This window comes from Ascaphus truei, chromosome 2, assembly GCF_040206685.1.
Source record: "Ascaphus truei isolate aAscTru1 chromosome 2, aAscTru1.hap1, whole genome shotgun sequence".
In the NCBI taxonomy this organism is placed as follows: Eukaryota; Metazoa; Chordata; class Amphibia; order Anura; family Ascaphidae; genus Ascaphus; species Ascaphus truei.
Genome location: NC_134484.1, coordinates 442,959,586 through 442,975,728, shown reverse-complemented (window position 1 = coordinate 442,975,728; position 16,143 = coordinate 442,959,586). Strand labels below are relative to the sequence as shown.

At 42.2% G+C, this 16,143-nt stretch overlaps 1 protein-coding gene across 2 annotated transcripts; it reads left to right on the top strand.

The window, feature by feature from the left end:
* The first annotated feature begins 11,231 nt into the window (after positions 1-11,231).
* HTR5A (5-hydroxytryptamine receptor 5A) lies at positions 11,232-15,898 on the top strand. Of its 2 annotated transcripts, none has more exons than XM_075589150.1 (3): positions 11,232-11,453; positions 11,911-12,837; positions 13,529-15,898. In XM_075589150.1, the coding sequence occupies exons 2-3, from the start codon at positions 12,121-12,123 to the stop codon at positions 13,859-13,861; spliced, it is 1,050 nt and encodes a 349-aa protein (XP_075445265.1). In that variant the 5' UTR covers positions 11,232-11,453; positions 11,911-12,120; the 3' UTR covers positions 13,862-15,898. The 2 variants fall into 2 exon arrangements, with proteins under 2 accessions (XP_075445265.1, XP_075445266.1); XM_075589151.1 differs by lacking the exon at positions 11,232-11,453 and adding an exon at positions 11,519-11,639.
* Positions 15,899-16,143: the final 245 nt, after the last annotated feature.

The window sequence follows — 16,143 nt, the reverse complement described above, 5'->3', positions numbered from 1 at the left end:
TAGCAGCATAGCCAAAATAATTTAAAACACAGCAAATCAAGCTTTTAAAACAACATCATTTCTTACCCTGTATGTATATAATCGATCTAGACATACATACATACATACATACATACATACATAGATACATACATACATACATACATACATACAGTGGCAAGAAATGATATATGAAAAATAAATAAATACACATGTAAAAAAGCTTTAAAAAAAAGAACAAGTTAAATAAAATACATTTTTTTAGTTCACTTACCATTACTTGACCCACTCACCGACTCCCGTTGAATAGCTTACTCTCGAACCAATCCACCACGCACAGGAACCCATAAAATAAAAAAACATAAAATAATAAACATTAAAATAAAAATCCAAAACAATCCACGTGACTTCTATTTGTAATCCATCTTCAACTGTATTCTTCTTTCTTCTATCTGCGGCTCTCTTCCGGGGTCTTCATGTCTTCTACGGCCACGCCCTGGCCTTCTTCTTCTGTAGATATATTTTTAAAAAAAATTTTTTATTTAGATATATTTATTTTTTATTTAGATTTATTTTTTTATTTTTTTTATTTAGATATATTTTTTTATTTTTTTTATTTAGATATATATTTTTTTTTATTTAGATATATATATATATTTTTTAATTTAGATATATTTACTTATTTATTTTTTATTTAGATATATATTTTTTTTATTTAGTGTGGGGCTGTTGTGTGTGATTTTTTTTATTGTGGGTAGCGGGTGTAGGAGAAGGGGGTATTAGCCCCAACGCTGGTTGTTTAGGGCTTGCGGCTGGGTAGCAGAAGGCCTTAACCCCTTCATGACCGTAGCGGTATTAACTGCTACGGTCGTGAAGGGGTTAAGTGCACCCAAAACCCCCCCGCAAGCCCTAAACAAACAACAAGGGCCAAATACCCCCTTCACCCACCCCGCTACCCACAATAAAGCTGGCACGGTGGGTTAACCCCTTCATTGCCTTAGCGGTTAGCCGCTAAGGTGATGAAGTGGGCTTTACATGCATTTTTCCTGCCTCGGATGCATGCCGGGGGGCTCCGGTGCTGGTATCAGCTCCGGAGACCCCCGGCATCAATCACAGACAGGAAAAAGGCCTGTTTTTTTCTAAGTGTCGCCCTTGCCGATGCTTCTCCCCACCGACCCGCCAACTTTGAGTTGGCGGGACGATTTGCCGAAAAAATGGCTTTTCGGGACTGCCGATCAGCTCCGATAAGCACCGAAAACAGAATCGGGGCTACTAGAATACAGCCGATTTAACAAAGTGCTGAAAGGTGCCGAAAAGTGGCTTATCGCCAATTGTCTGCCGATAATTTTTTATCGGGGACAAAAAATACCGATTTGGCCAAATTATCGGTGCTTACTGAATACCAAAGGCATTTTGTGGCGATAAAAAACTTTTCGGCGCTTTGTGCATAGAGCCCTTAGTGTCCACCAGCTAGAAAGTCAGTGTGAGTGTGAGGGACAGCGCCTCCCTATGTTGGGGCCCGTTGGTGCGCTTTAATATACTACCTCACTTGTTATGGTCCTAACCAGGAGAATCCTTGATGACTCTGCAACACCGCCACGTGATCCCACGCCGCACAGCGCTGCTCTCTGCAGAAATGTATACACACACTGACTCCACAGGGGAGGGATCCCCAGCCGGATTATCCTCTGCACACTGTCTCTGCTATGGAGCCAGATACTCTTACAGCTCTCAGGCTGCACTGGTAATCAGGCAATGTCCTGCAGCATAATCTCTCTCAGGCTATATGAAAGGGTCCCTGCATTAAGGCCTTCCCTATAGCAAGAACTCTCAGCACCTCTACAGTGACTCAGGGGACTAACTGGGCCCTGGGGGTTTTACTTCTGGCATAGTCCCTGGAGCACTGCTCCGTGGACAATCTGCAACTTCAGGCTCCTGGTCTTCACTGCCTGCTTCCTGTTCCAGCATGCAGTAGTCTTTCCTGCTCCTCCAGAAGAATCCTGCAGCCCTACTGGCTCCCTGGTGTCAGGTGATGTCACTGCCCCTGAGCATCATGGGGCTTGTAGTCCTGTCTGCAGCCTTTTACATAGGGAGCCTCATGCTCTCCCTCTAATGGCTGCCGCCCTGCACCTTGCACTCGTGCGCCCCCTGAAATGGCCGTCGCAGAGTTGCCCTGCTCATGCGCAACCTCCCAGGCACTCGGGCAGCTCCTCGCCACGTCCGCGCATGCGCAACTCGCGCGCGCATGCACCAACATGGTGGCGCCCTGCGGAAGGAACCGCCAGTGACTCCAACTCCCTGCCGCACATCTCTGAGGGTAAGGAGAGGGGGGGGGGGGGGGAACGGGAGCGCGGGGAGCCCGGAGGGTACCTGGCTACATATATATATATATTTATATATAGCAACTGTAAATATTCCTGTATATTCATTTGCATGTCTTAGACAGGTCTGCAACCCTGTCTTTCACCATTATCACCCAGCAAACAGCACTTCCACTGCAGCAAGGGATTCTGGGAAATGACATGCAAATGAGCACACAGTGCCACTTTTTATCTCATGCTCACATTACATGAGCATGAGATAAAAAGTGGCACTCTGTGCTCATTTGCATGTCATTTCCCAGAATCCCTTGCTGCTGTGGAAGTGCTGTTTGCTGGGTGATAATGGTGAAAGACAGGGTTGCAGACCTGTCTAAGACATGCAAATGAATATACAGGAATATTTACAGTTGCTTTATGCTTTACTGTGGAGGGTTTTAGTCACTTTTTTTACCCACCATAACCATAATAGTCGTGGTATTTATATATATATATATATATATATATATATATATATATATATATATATATATATATATATATATAGCTAATCCAAGTTTGGTTGTTCTAGGTCTTATAGTTTGGGCATGCATAATGAGACACACAGACAAACATTCTGAAATATATATAAGCTCGAGAAAGGACCTTGTTGGTCCGAAACGTACATTGCTCTGGAGTACAGTGGTTGTCTGATGTTTCATTAAACTACTATTGTCTATTGGACAGTGCTGCAGGCCCTTATTTGCTGTGTATCTACTGAACTGGTTGGTGTCCATGTCCTTCGGCGCGCACCTCTGTTCCTGCTAAGTATATACAGTATATATATATATTTTTCCATATAGCTTTGTGTTTGAGTGCACGCGGCATTATATATATATATATATATATATATATATATTGCAAAACAAAAAAGATACAGAAAATCCCTGTCGTGTGAGTTGATGAAAAGTAGCACAATCCAGGAACACAATATAGGTGAAAAAGAGGGGAAAATCCCTAAAAACCCCACAGTGGGATCACCAATGATCCCACCTAGAGTAATGAACGGCCGGTCCCGACAAAAGAGCAACTGGAATGATAGATAGTAAAAAATATATATATATGCTGAGATGATAAATACAGCTTAAACATATACAGGTATGCACATCATAGCACAAAACCCTAATGCTCATAAACTACACACAAATGACAGAATGTAGGAAGCATGGTTAAACCTTGAAAGCAGATTGCCTGCATACTACTGTCTATTCATGCAAATTGTACAGAATACCTCCTAATGGAATATGCAACAAAGCAATCAAGTATAGAAATATACAAAAGCAACCCACATGGGGTAAAAAGATAATAAGTCTTCAGTCCTCCTACAAGATAATTACAGAACCCCACATAAACTTGACAATGCAAGTAAGTAGTATGTTATAATGGGGGCAAGCGGTAGATAGAATGCAGGTCTAAAGCGGAATCCATTCCCAATAAGTCGCACAGATGTGTGTGGATACGGAACAGATGGCAATGTAAGGCAGTGTAAAAGAACAAAGTCCATATCACCAAAAATCTCTTTTGCACATCTGTCCAGACCACCAGGATTCCTGCCCCCGGCAGGTTGTCCTGTCGCTGACATCGTGGGCCTGTGTGCCCTGACCATCACGCCCGGATGCCCAAGTGGTCCGGTGCCACCAGTGTCTAGCTACGCTGACTACCAGGCCCTACATCGCTATGGTATGGCCTATCTGGAATTGTACGCCGCGGGGCCAACTGTGGGCCCGTGTGCCCTGCTGCCGTCCCACCTAGTTGCCAGTGTATTGGTGCCTGATTCCAGACCTGCTGTGATGCTGCCAATGGTTCCAGAACTGGGACCTGTGCTTGCTGTGGATCCGGAGAGTGAGTGGACTGCCCCAGGGGTGTCGGGTGAGGTTCTCCGGGCGACCCAGGAGCAGGCAAGCTCTATACAGGAGGTTTTTCCTGTCCTATTATGTTTGTTTTTTTGTTTTTTATGTAGTTCAATAAACGATTTTTAACTTTTCCACTTACCTGGTGAGCTGATGGTGCTTCTTTTTTGGACTTTGCTGTCTCGTACCAATCCTTCTCCTGTTCAAGCTCTATACAACTGGTTGCCCGGGCGATTGAATCACCCCGGCATTGCGTCCTGGCGAAGATGTCCAACCCTGCCTTACAAAAAGATGACATCAGCTGGACAGGATCTGCGGAGAAAAGCCCATCCCTTACCTGCCGTCCGAAGAAAAAAGTTCCGGCCCAGACACATCCATCCCGGAGGCTGTGGAGGTTCTGGAACATCGGAGGAGCTCCAGGCCTAAGGACGACACCGGCAAAGACAAAGACCAGCCTGTGGAGGAATTGGAGGACACTCTTTTACCTTCAGATGGGTGAGGCTCCCATCTCCTACTTCTTCCCGACGTCAGCTGCAGCGTACCTGAACGAGGAGCCGGGTGGGGCCTTGTTTGGTGTGCTGCGGGGTGACAAACTTCCAGTTCAACCGGATGTGACGTCCTCACTGCCGGCGAACTCGAGCCTGCCCGGTGGTCTTGTGAGACTGTCTCTGAGTGCTGTCGTCAGCAAGATGGGATCGCCGGCACCTGTGGAACCACTGCTAGCCCCATCAGTGGTTAGTGCAGGACTACTCCCTGATGATGCCCCCTGCTATGTGGCCCAATGCAAGGGAAGGGGTCACCGAATCCCTGAGGCCACGCCAATACCACATCCATGGGGGAGCGGTAAGTCTACATACATATACAGGTCAGGGACAGTGCTAAACCCCAGTCACCGACCCTGTCCACTCCTGTCCCTGCCCAGGCCACTACCATTGACCCTGCCACCTCCACATTTGTACTATCCAAGTTCCCGTGTGATGCTGTGCCCCTAAGGTATATAGTGTGGGTGAAGGATTTCCATGGCCGAGTGATCCAAAAGGCTGTTCCCAACTATTACAAGTAGGAACCCCATATTCTTCATGTTGGAAGAAGTAGATATCATCACTGAAATCAGTGGATGAAGTGGGTCTTGCTGTCTGTAATTGTATTCTGGTTATGTTGTACCATAACATGTGTAACCTGTTATTATCTTGCAGGCTCTAGAGTGATGGATGGTGTATCACATTTCTTCCAGTGAGGACATGGAATTTTGCACCCAGGGGAGAGTGTAGCCTGGTTATTTCAGCCTGCCTCTCTGCCTCCTGTCATGTAAGTCCCTGGTAGTTACCGGCTGTGGCAGGCTGTCCTAGGGGCATTGACCTCCCCTCATGCTGACTCTCTGAGTGACAGACATGGTGGTGACTCTGGGTCTGTGTACAGCCAATCATGGTACAGACCTTGTGCCCTCCCCTTCTGGAGTCTCAGAGAGGAAGTGCCAAATTATAGTGTTGTTCTCTTCCACCCTTCCTAGGGAGAGGAGGTGTCTGCTGCTCCTTCCGGCTGTGAGTGAGCCAGGCCAGTAAGTCCCTCCTGGGCTGACTGACCCAGAGAGATCAGAGGCCTCAAGACTACCAGAGAGCCCAGCACTATCCAGAGGCCTGGGATCCTCTATGACTTATCTGCATCAGCTGTGTGACATCTGCAGTGTGCCAATAAAGCATCCTTTTTTATCCTTGCCTGAGCTCTCAGTCTATTGGGCAGGGGTATGGATGGAATCTGCCTTAGTGGGGGACTGACTCTGGCAATCCTGGACCCCACTGGAGCTGGAGGTGCTGACACCCTGATTTGAACATCAAGATCCTCAAAAGCCTGTACTGTTCCTCACACCATCGCGGAGCACTCAGCTCTCCTGGACCCTCACAGGTCTGACCGCACCACAACAGCAGTAACCAGTAGGTTCATAAAGAACTGGGAGGGAGGAGACACTAGCCCCCAAAACAGCTAGGACCTGAGCTTGCTGGTATCTGTGTGTTTATTAACTTTGTCCAGCTGGCCTCAGCTGTTTTGGAGGCTAGTGGCTCCTCCCTCCCAGGGTTTAAGCTTGCCCCTCCCCACTCTCCAAGTAGGCAGTTCTTTATACATCTCAGGTGTCCAAAATGATTAGGGAGCGCAGAAGCATGTAAAGAATAAAAACATATACAAATTGTGCAATACAGGCATACCCCGGTTTAAGGACACTCACTTTAAGTAAACTCGCGAGTAAGTACATCTAGCTCAATAGGTAAATGGCAGCTCACGCATGCGCCAGTCAGCATGTCCTGAACAGCAATACCGGCTCCCTACCTGTAACGAAAGTGTGCGCAAGCGGGGAGACTATAGAGGCTGTTACAAATGCCTTATTTACATAAGTTCTGCACGTATATGACGATTGCAGTACAGTACATGCATCGATAAGTGGGAAAAAGGTAGTGCTTCACTTTAAGTACGTTTTCGCTTTACATACATGCTCCGGTCCCATTGCGTACGTTAATGTGGGGTATGCCTGTATGTCTTTGTCTTTGATTTTGAACGCAGTTTTCATTCGCACATTAAAGTTTATACTCACAGATTTCTCTGTGTTAAGATGTACATAAAGGTTTCTTTATGTTGTAATTCCTATGGGATTCTCACGTGTGGGAACATCATAAAGTGGAATCCTCACCGTATTTGAAAGGAGTAGGAAAAAAGAACAAACATAATGTTGACTGCGACAATATGTTATATCTGCAGTTAAGAAAATTTTAAATCACACTCACATGGTCTCAGTAAAATATGTGCAGTTCTGATCACAAGATCAACATTGCAGGTTTGCAGAGCAGTCTCTCGGTATGCACTCGATACACTGGGGCGGCTGTCACGTCTTTGGCACTTCCGGGTGGATTCTTTGGATAGGAACTTCAGAGTCAGCTCAGGACAAACAGGTGACGTCGTGCAGAGCCTCCCCTTCAGTTCTGACTGAACGTTGAATATGCTGGATACACTATATGCGTTTCTCCTCCATCAGGAGTGTTTGTTGGTGGAAATCTATTGTTTTAAATACCTCTCCTATGTTGGCTATTGGTGGATTATAAGATTATAAACCAATCAAAGGAGTCTAATTTGCATACAAATTTGCATGCAGTCAAAGTTAAATTCTAAAAGCTATTGCGCTCCATGATCATTTTGGACATCTGAGAACTATGTGGATTAAGAAAAGTAATCCTCGTCATAGGCTGAGCAGCATCAAGTTGTTTGTATAAAATATTTTTTCTACAGAAGCTATATTATTCACTAAGCACTATTAAGGATTTTTTGGGCACTATTTTGTATGTCACTTTTATATTGTATTATACAAGGTAATAGTTGGGGATATCCTCATTTATATATTAGATTTAAGCGCTAATTGGTAACACTTTTCACCTTCAGTTCTTTATACATGCAGCTGGTTGGGACTGATCCAATTCGATCATTCTTCCTCTAACTATAGAGGTAAATAAGAATTTGAATCAGTTAGCGTTAAGACCTGCAATATTTGGTCATGCCTTGAAGTGGCTTGCAGGCTTAAAATGTTTTGGCCAAAGGGTTTAACTAGATGATCCTTTTTTCAAGAGATACGGTATATAGGTATACTGTATATTTTTGTCATATTGGATGTAGGTTTGGGCTTCTTTGTTTTTTGTTGTATACATTTTAGCCACTCCCAGTAGCACTCCAATTGACACTTCTATATATATATATATATATATTGGTAATGTTTTGGGTTTCTTAGAGCTTGCTGGGTGTCTGTGTGTTTATACTGTACATGTGGTCACATTCCATTCATTTCTAATGAACAATCAAGGACAAAAACTTCAGAGTATTATTAAGAAAATTGTGTTTGCAATATGGCATCTTAGGCCGCGCTTATAGTGCGCGCTATGTCGACGCGACGGATTACGTCACCCGTCGCAGTTGCCAGTAGCGAAAGTTATACTTTAACTTTCGACTATGTCGCGGGCGACAGGATGATTGATTGGTTCAGAGGCTGTCACATGGGGTGATAGCCTCTGAAAAATCAAATTTAACCCGCTGCCAATTTTCAAGACGCTCAGTCGCTCCGTCTCCGTCGCGCTTACTATAATGTACACAACAAAAGACAGGGGTGCCCAATGCTGCATCCAATTGAGAAAACATATATGGAAATAAGTATAAGGTTTAAATACTTCAATAATAATTACTTGGTTATTTAGTTAACCCTTTGGCAAAAGCGTCATAAGCCTGCATACCAATGTCAAGGTATAACCAAATTAATGCAGGTCCTACACTACACTGTGAACAAGTTTAGTGTAGGACCTGCATTAATTTGGTTATACCTTGACAATGGTATGCAGGCTTATGACGCTTTTGCCAAAGGGTTAACTAAATAACCAAGTAATTATTATTATTATTGAAGTACTTAAACTTAGAAATTACTAAGCAGGATACCATTCAGTTCAGAAGTCTAACAAGGAACTGTACAGCTGTAAATATGTGTTAGTATTTTATAGATACAATTACCGGTCTCAGCTCTAAACAATTATAGATATTGATTGTCATCTGGTGATCTATAACCCACAATAGATTTGAGTGGTGCTACACAGCGAGAAAATGACAGTTCTGATTAGTTAGTTTTGTACTGGCTGTAAGTGTGAATGGATACTTTGTATTGGGCCAACGTTGTTCAGAGAATAAACGTGTTCATTTGTACTAATATTGAACAGAGGAAGCTTGTGCCCCTTTGGTCTTCAAATCATTCACATTCCCAAATATTGTCTGTGACGGTAAGGGGGAACCAGTCTCTCAAATAAAGGTCAAGCCCGCTTTGGTTACCCCTGATCCGTGTACAAGGGTCCAAGAGAGTTAGCTCTTCGACCCAGTAACAATATACCGTTCTGTTATAATGTCTGTAATAAAATAATTTTTTATGTCTTTCCATTTTTGGGCATGCCAGCAAGCAGGGATTGCTAGGCATGAGTTTCAAGGGGGAAGGGGAGGGGGGAGTTGCGGAGGAACCATTGACAGAATGTGTCTAGGAGGTTGAGGTTCAGAGTTGTCGGTCCCCCCATAAATGTACCCGGGAATCATGCCTGATTCTCGGATACATGTAGGCACATTGTCCCTGCAATATCTCCTCTTGAAAACGCAAGTGCAACTCACCACTAGGGTACCCTAATTCAGCACAGCCCAGAAAGGAGAAGGGGGCACAGGGATAAAAAATATATTCCTGTAGCTGAAGGAATACCTAGGTTAAGGGGGGTACCCCAGTTAGTGCCCAGGTGACCCACAACCAATTTAGGGCCTGTGGTGCCCCAACCATATATATATAAGGTTGAGGGGGACTCTGAGAGACCAGACTGAGTCGAATAGTAAGTGTGTGGGGAATAAGGCAGATAGAAATAAAACTACAACATTTTTCCTTTTCTGTCCCCTGTTCCCCAAGACTCAGAAGTGTAGTGAAATATACTTTATTACATATAATGTGCTTTTTACATTCGGAACCGATGTCCAAACAGGCTGCTCGAGCTAACCCATAGGCGTTGGTAAGTCTGCTGGACATCAGTGTTCAAAGCGACCAGAGGATGCCCAGCAGTGAGAATAGCATTTGGTCAGCGGGGAAAGGTGGAGTACCAGGTCCGGAGAACAATGGCAGTCCTCCGGGAGACCACCTGCTCTGCCAGACCTGGTGGAGCCTGCCCCAATGGGTAGCATTCATTGAGATCGCCAGAGAGAAAGGTGGCAGGCTTGCGCATGTTTCTTGGCTCTTTCAGATTTCCCACGGAACTGTTTTTTTCTAGCCGGCTTTACTCTGATTGGCTGCTTGGAAATTTTCCCATGTGTTGATTGGCTGCTGAGTTTTCTGAATGAAACTCAGAATACAATAAGAATCGGTGAACCAATCAGATTGTGGGTCTCTGGTAGTAAGAGCGCGGGTGGGCTTTTCAAAGTTGCTTATGTACGAATTGCAGAGGAACCGGTTTTGATTTGAAGCCTGAAAAGCCTGCCTGCCAGAGTCTAAGTACCGACTTTTGAGGCCATATTTTCAGAAACTACCGTAGCGGTCGTGGCTGAGATTTTATGCCGATTTGAGTTCCAGGAAATTTCGACTAACCGCGTTCAGGAGGGACCAAGTTCTCAGAAGAGAACGTGGCAGTGGCGTGTGGAACTTTATGCCGATTTGGGTTCCAGGAGATTCCAAGCTAAGTCCCGGTCAGGGTAAAACTCTCCCAAAGAGTTCCCTGCACCTAGGAAAGTCTCATTTTCAACCCCAGTCGCAAAGTAAGTGTATCTTTTTTTGTCTGTATTTTGTGTATCATTGTGTGTAAGCGCATATATGTGAATAAATTACAATTTATTTCATTACCTTGTTTTGCTCAATGTATGATCCCAGTAAAAAGGTGTAAATAACCTTGTCTCCCATGACATTATCAAACTGCATTGTGAGCAAGAATTTTAAGCAGTGTGTTACTTCACAATCAGCATATAAATGTAATCTATAAGGTCTAAGAAACACAACAGACAAGTCAGGAACTCCAAATTCCCCCCACCCCCACACCATCCACATATTAATCTGGGTAAAACAAAGGAAGATGCAACCTTCTTATGACTTCATATCTCTCGCTGTTCACTGCTCAGCTCAAGTCCTCTTAAATATTCAGTTAATATCAAGTCCACATAATGCCAGAATCAATATAGGTAAGTTTCTTGACATAAACATGATACCAAAACATACAATATCATTAAAAAAAAATGTAGACAATGGGCGCAAATAATGATATAGTATTCTCCTTTAAATACTCAAGGGAACAATAGGGGAGTATGTGTATTGATCATAATCTAATACACTGTAGCATATGTCATTCTGTATTTTGTTTCTGAAGAACTGAACGGGAAAAATGAGGATCTCAAGCTTAACTACGTGTAAAATATTAATTGGTCTATCTCCCCTTAAATAATGAGGTGATATCTAACCAGTGCCTGAGTTATAACTTAGACAGAAGACATTTGGTGTCAGTGCCCTGTGTGCACTGTTCCCATGCAGTGTAGGATGTGGATTTCCCGTGGAGCCAGTGACACTACTTGGAACTGAAAGGCTGCCAGTAAATATCACACAGCTGCAGAGAGAGGAAATTGACTTCTCCCTTTCATCTTGTCTCCCACATGAATTGCTAGAAGAAATGTCTCACGTTGACAGTGTCAGGAGCCTTATTGCCGATGGATTGACTGTATGGGTCAGCTGACGAATCGGTTTGACGTAAGGATCAGTTTTTTTTATCTCCATAGTATAAAGCTGAAGCCTGCCTCACTCGCGTCTACACTTCGGTGCTTGATACACCGCTGAATAATATGGAGGCAGCGCTGGATGCTGCCGTGTTACTGCTACTTCTCCCGGCAGGAACCGCTTGCTGTCAATGGCTCTCCCTATTGCTTTCTTCCTAAGGTGCAATACCTAAACCTCTGACCGGTTAGATCTGTGATACAGAGGCTGCTATCTCTATACAATCTCTTACACTACATTAAAAAAAAAAAAAAAAGGACGTCGTTCTGTCTTTGAGCTGCGTTTAGGATTGATTATATTTGGGTCAATAACCTGAGTATTTGATGAAATCCTTTCCCATGTTTCAATTCGGGTTACATACATGTGATGATAGCGGGTGGATGGGTGGGTATTGGCTTTTTCTGAAAGTAATGTGTTTTCTCCTCGATTGCAGAAAGTCTGCGAAGCAGCTGAGATCATGTTTGTTCTGTACTCCCCCCCAAAAAACTTTGTGCCCCACCGTGGAAGATTGCCCAGCGAGAAGCATTAACAGTTTGGGATCAGCAACAGCATGATGTGCCAGCCTGATGTGCTGGTGACCTGCGCTGGATCGGGTTGTACGCGGGAACACGCGATCGGATCTATTTCCTCGGTGTGAGTGTCCATGATATTCCAAAGTAGAATGGAATGGAACACCACGGCTGCTGCTAATGAGAGTACAGGGGCAGGCAACCTGAGCAGGCACCGTTTCTCCGTCTTCAGTGTCCTCATCTTAACTTTGCTGGCAATGCTGGTGATTGCCACCTTCCTGTGGAATGTGCTGGTGCTGGTGACCATTCTGAGAGTGAAAACTTTCCACCGGGTCCCCCACAATTTGGTGGCATCTATGGCAATTTCGGATGTGATGGTGGCTGCCTTGGTGATGCCTCTAAGCTTGGTGCATGAGTTGAATGACAGGCGCTGGAGGTTGGGTAGAGTGCTCTGCCAGATTTGGATCTCGTTTGATGTCCTCTGTTGCACAGCAAGTATCTGGAATGTAACTGCCATCGCCTTGGATAGATACTGGTCTATTACCAGACATCTGGAATATACTCTTAAAACAAGGAAGAGGATTTCCAACATCATGATCCTTCTGACTTGGCTCCTTTCTGCGGTCATCTCCCTTTCCCCTCTCTTTGGCTGGGGGGAGACATATTCAGAGGGGGATGAAGAGTGTCAAGTAAGTCAAGAACCATCTTATACCATCTTCTCCACCTTTGGGGCTTTTTACCTTCCACTTTGTGTAGTTCTCTTTGTTTACTGGAAAATCTACAAAGCTGCTAAATTTCGTATTGGGTCTAAGAAGACTAACACCATCACACCAATGCCTGAAGTGATCGAGGTTGGTTCCTTTTTAATTTCATTTACGATTACTGATGATTTTGTAAAAACAACAAAAAAACAACAGTGTTGACAGTTAAATTGACAGTACAATGACTATATATTTACTTAATTGTATATGTTATGTACTGTATGTTCTATATCAATGTACAGTATATGTGATAAAGACACACTCACGACTCATACACCCCCTTCACACCCACACATATTGTGTGTGTGTGAGTGTGTATATATATATATATACACACATACAAATACATATATACACACATACACATACATATATATACACATACATTATATATATATATATATACACATACACATATATATACACATATACATATATATAAGAACACACATATACATACATATATATATACATACACACACACACACACACACACACACACACACATATATCCTACAAATATTAAGTAAAGTAAATAATATTTGTACATTTTGTTAGGTAATAAATTATTGCCATTTGTTACAGATCTTTTGTAACTTTAATCTCCCGTGTTTGTTTTCTTTTAAACTGGAGTGCGTGTTTGCCCCTTGCTATTTTTGTCCCGGTCTATATGGATGTTGTTTTTCCGCTGGCGTTGTGTTTGTGGATTATGTAAAATCATTCAGCATGTGTCTCCATGGTTGGCCTTTAGTAATGATTTCTCTTGTGAATGATCTCTCAGGTGAAGGAGGCTTCCCATCAGCCTCAGATGGTCTTCACAGTTCGCCATGCCACTGTCACCTTCCAGACAGATGGGGACACTTGGAGGGAGCAGAAGGAGAAGAGAGCTGCGTTGATGGTGGGAATCCTCATTGGGGTCTTTGTGCTCTGCTGGATTCCCTTCTTTATAACAGAACTAATTAACCCTCTGTGTTCTTGTGATATCCCTCCTATCTGGAAAAGTATTTTCTTATGGCTGGGGTACTCAAATTCATTCTTTAATCCTCTGATCTACACCGCCTTTAACAGAAATTATAACAATGCATTCAGAAATCTCTTCTCTAGGCAGCGATGATGAGCACTCTGATCAACTGAGAAATAGTTGCATCGACACTTATAAATCCTCATATCTTCACAGAAATACTTCTATCTTCTGGCCACTGTCTCTTTTTGATCAAACGAAATGGAACTCTTGAACTGATATATGTACCCTACATTCCAAGATGTATGATTATTGTGAGTTGAATATGAGATAATTGACATGTATTCGGTATAATGAGAGGCTGGGTAAGGCATCATATTACATTGACTTGAATACAGTAGCAGCCTGTGTGCATTGTTAATTAAGCATTACTGCACTTCTTGCCCTACTGAATCATCAGATCTCACGTGGGAGAGAAGGTGAGTGGTAATCAGGAGCAATTCGATTATAATGTGCTCTATTCCAGGAAGAAAATGTGTACACTAAAATGTATGCATAGCAACAATCCAACTGTAAGGAGTTTTTTTGACTGAATACTGCATAATCATAACTATGCTTATACTGTACATGCAAATATTTAAATATTTGTTGCCTAAATTAAGACTTCCTTGTCTGTTTTATAATGATAAATGAATGTAACGTGTATTCAGAATAATGATTTGCTCTGCATATTCAGATTACCCATTCTGATTTGTAAAACAAAAGAGGCTACAAAGATATTGCTCAATGTGAAAATGAATACTGAGCATATATTGCCAATTAATTCTCTTCCAGTGTAGCTAGGAAGAGATGCATACAGTACATGTGAAAGCTCATTCCAGTCTTTTTCATTACCAAGCCAGTAAGGGAAAAGATACATTTACTGTACATCAGGTTTATTTCATAGCCCATATTCACATGTGCAAAATTAATAACAGTACAAATGCTGATAATGGGGTCCAGGTATTAAGCCATATGTAGTGCAATTGCAGGTTAAAAAATGCACACCAAACATACATAGCAAAGAAAAAAATTAAATTGAAATTAACAGGATTTGTTTCTTTGACATACAGTATGCAGTGCATTTTCTGTCTCAGAATTTCACAGCTTTACCTTGAAGCGCACCCCTCTGAATATCATATTTTTGTAATTAAAATTCATTGCATTTGTACTCTAGTTTTCTGGTTTAATTGACAATACCAAATGTACAAGATGATTTATTCAACAACAGTGAAGCTAGTTTGTTCTGAGTGCATTTTCTGGTGCTCTTTAATCAGATACTGTACTCACATTTAGCTGCTCCTGGACATTTTGCTTTAATTAAACTACATTTACTTTACCTTTTCATCCTGACCACATGTTCCACTTTAAAATGCTCAAGTCCATTTCTATATAGAAATACACATGTGAAACAGTTTTGGTTGGGGATCTTAAAAATTACTGTGATTTTTTACTAAAAAGTGCTTTATTACTCAACCATGGTTAATGTCATTTTAGAATTACAGCTATATTCTTTCCTAGCACAAAAGAAAAAACTACCAATGCATATTCACTTAAATTCAACTTCCTCTTTTATGTAATGCTCCATAAAATCTTGTAATCCATATAATCAACTAATTGTTCCCCTTAAGTCTTTTTAAAATGCTGTATAAAGCATGCGACTTAACATAATTCATTCTCACATAAGTCTTAACTCAACTCAAGTAGGACGTTTTCATTACATATTTGGCCAAAGGATTATAAAATAGGATTGTACTGAAGGAGTAGCTTAGTGGTAATGTGCCTTTGACATGGGTGAACTTGGTTCAAAACCAAGTGTAATCTCCATGGGTATGTCATTTAATTCCTTGTGTCTCAGGCATCATAATTTAGTTGTAAGAGCAACATTGTGCATATAGAATTCTATGTACAGTACTACAGTATGTAAGGAAAAAAGTCTGTCTACCCAGCCAAAGCAACCCCAGTATTGTGGATTTCAGCTGCCTTATTTGAATGAGTTTCTGATTAGACCCTAAAAAGCGGTATATATTATATATTTGTAACATAGTTCTTATTGACAATATCAATAAAAATGGTAATGAAAAAAAAAAAAAAACTGTCAATAAGGAGCTACTCTGCAGGTTATTCCCGGCACTGCAAACAAATATAAATAGTGCAACATTAAATTGCTTTACACCTTAATTGATGCAAACAAATCAAGTGTAGAATAAATTATTAGGTGTTTTATCAAAAACAGTGCATCCTTTTTTTTTTTACATGTTCAAATCATATATATATATATATATATATATGTAGAGGTATCAGTACCGTGTTAGCCGAGCTTCAATAATCAAAAAAGAAATAGATGATACCGTTCTGTGGCTAACGAAATGCTTTTATTTGTGCGAGCTTTCGAG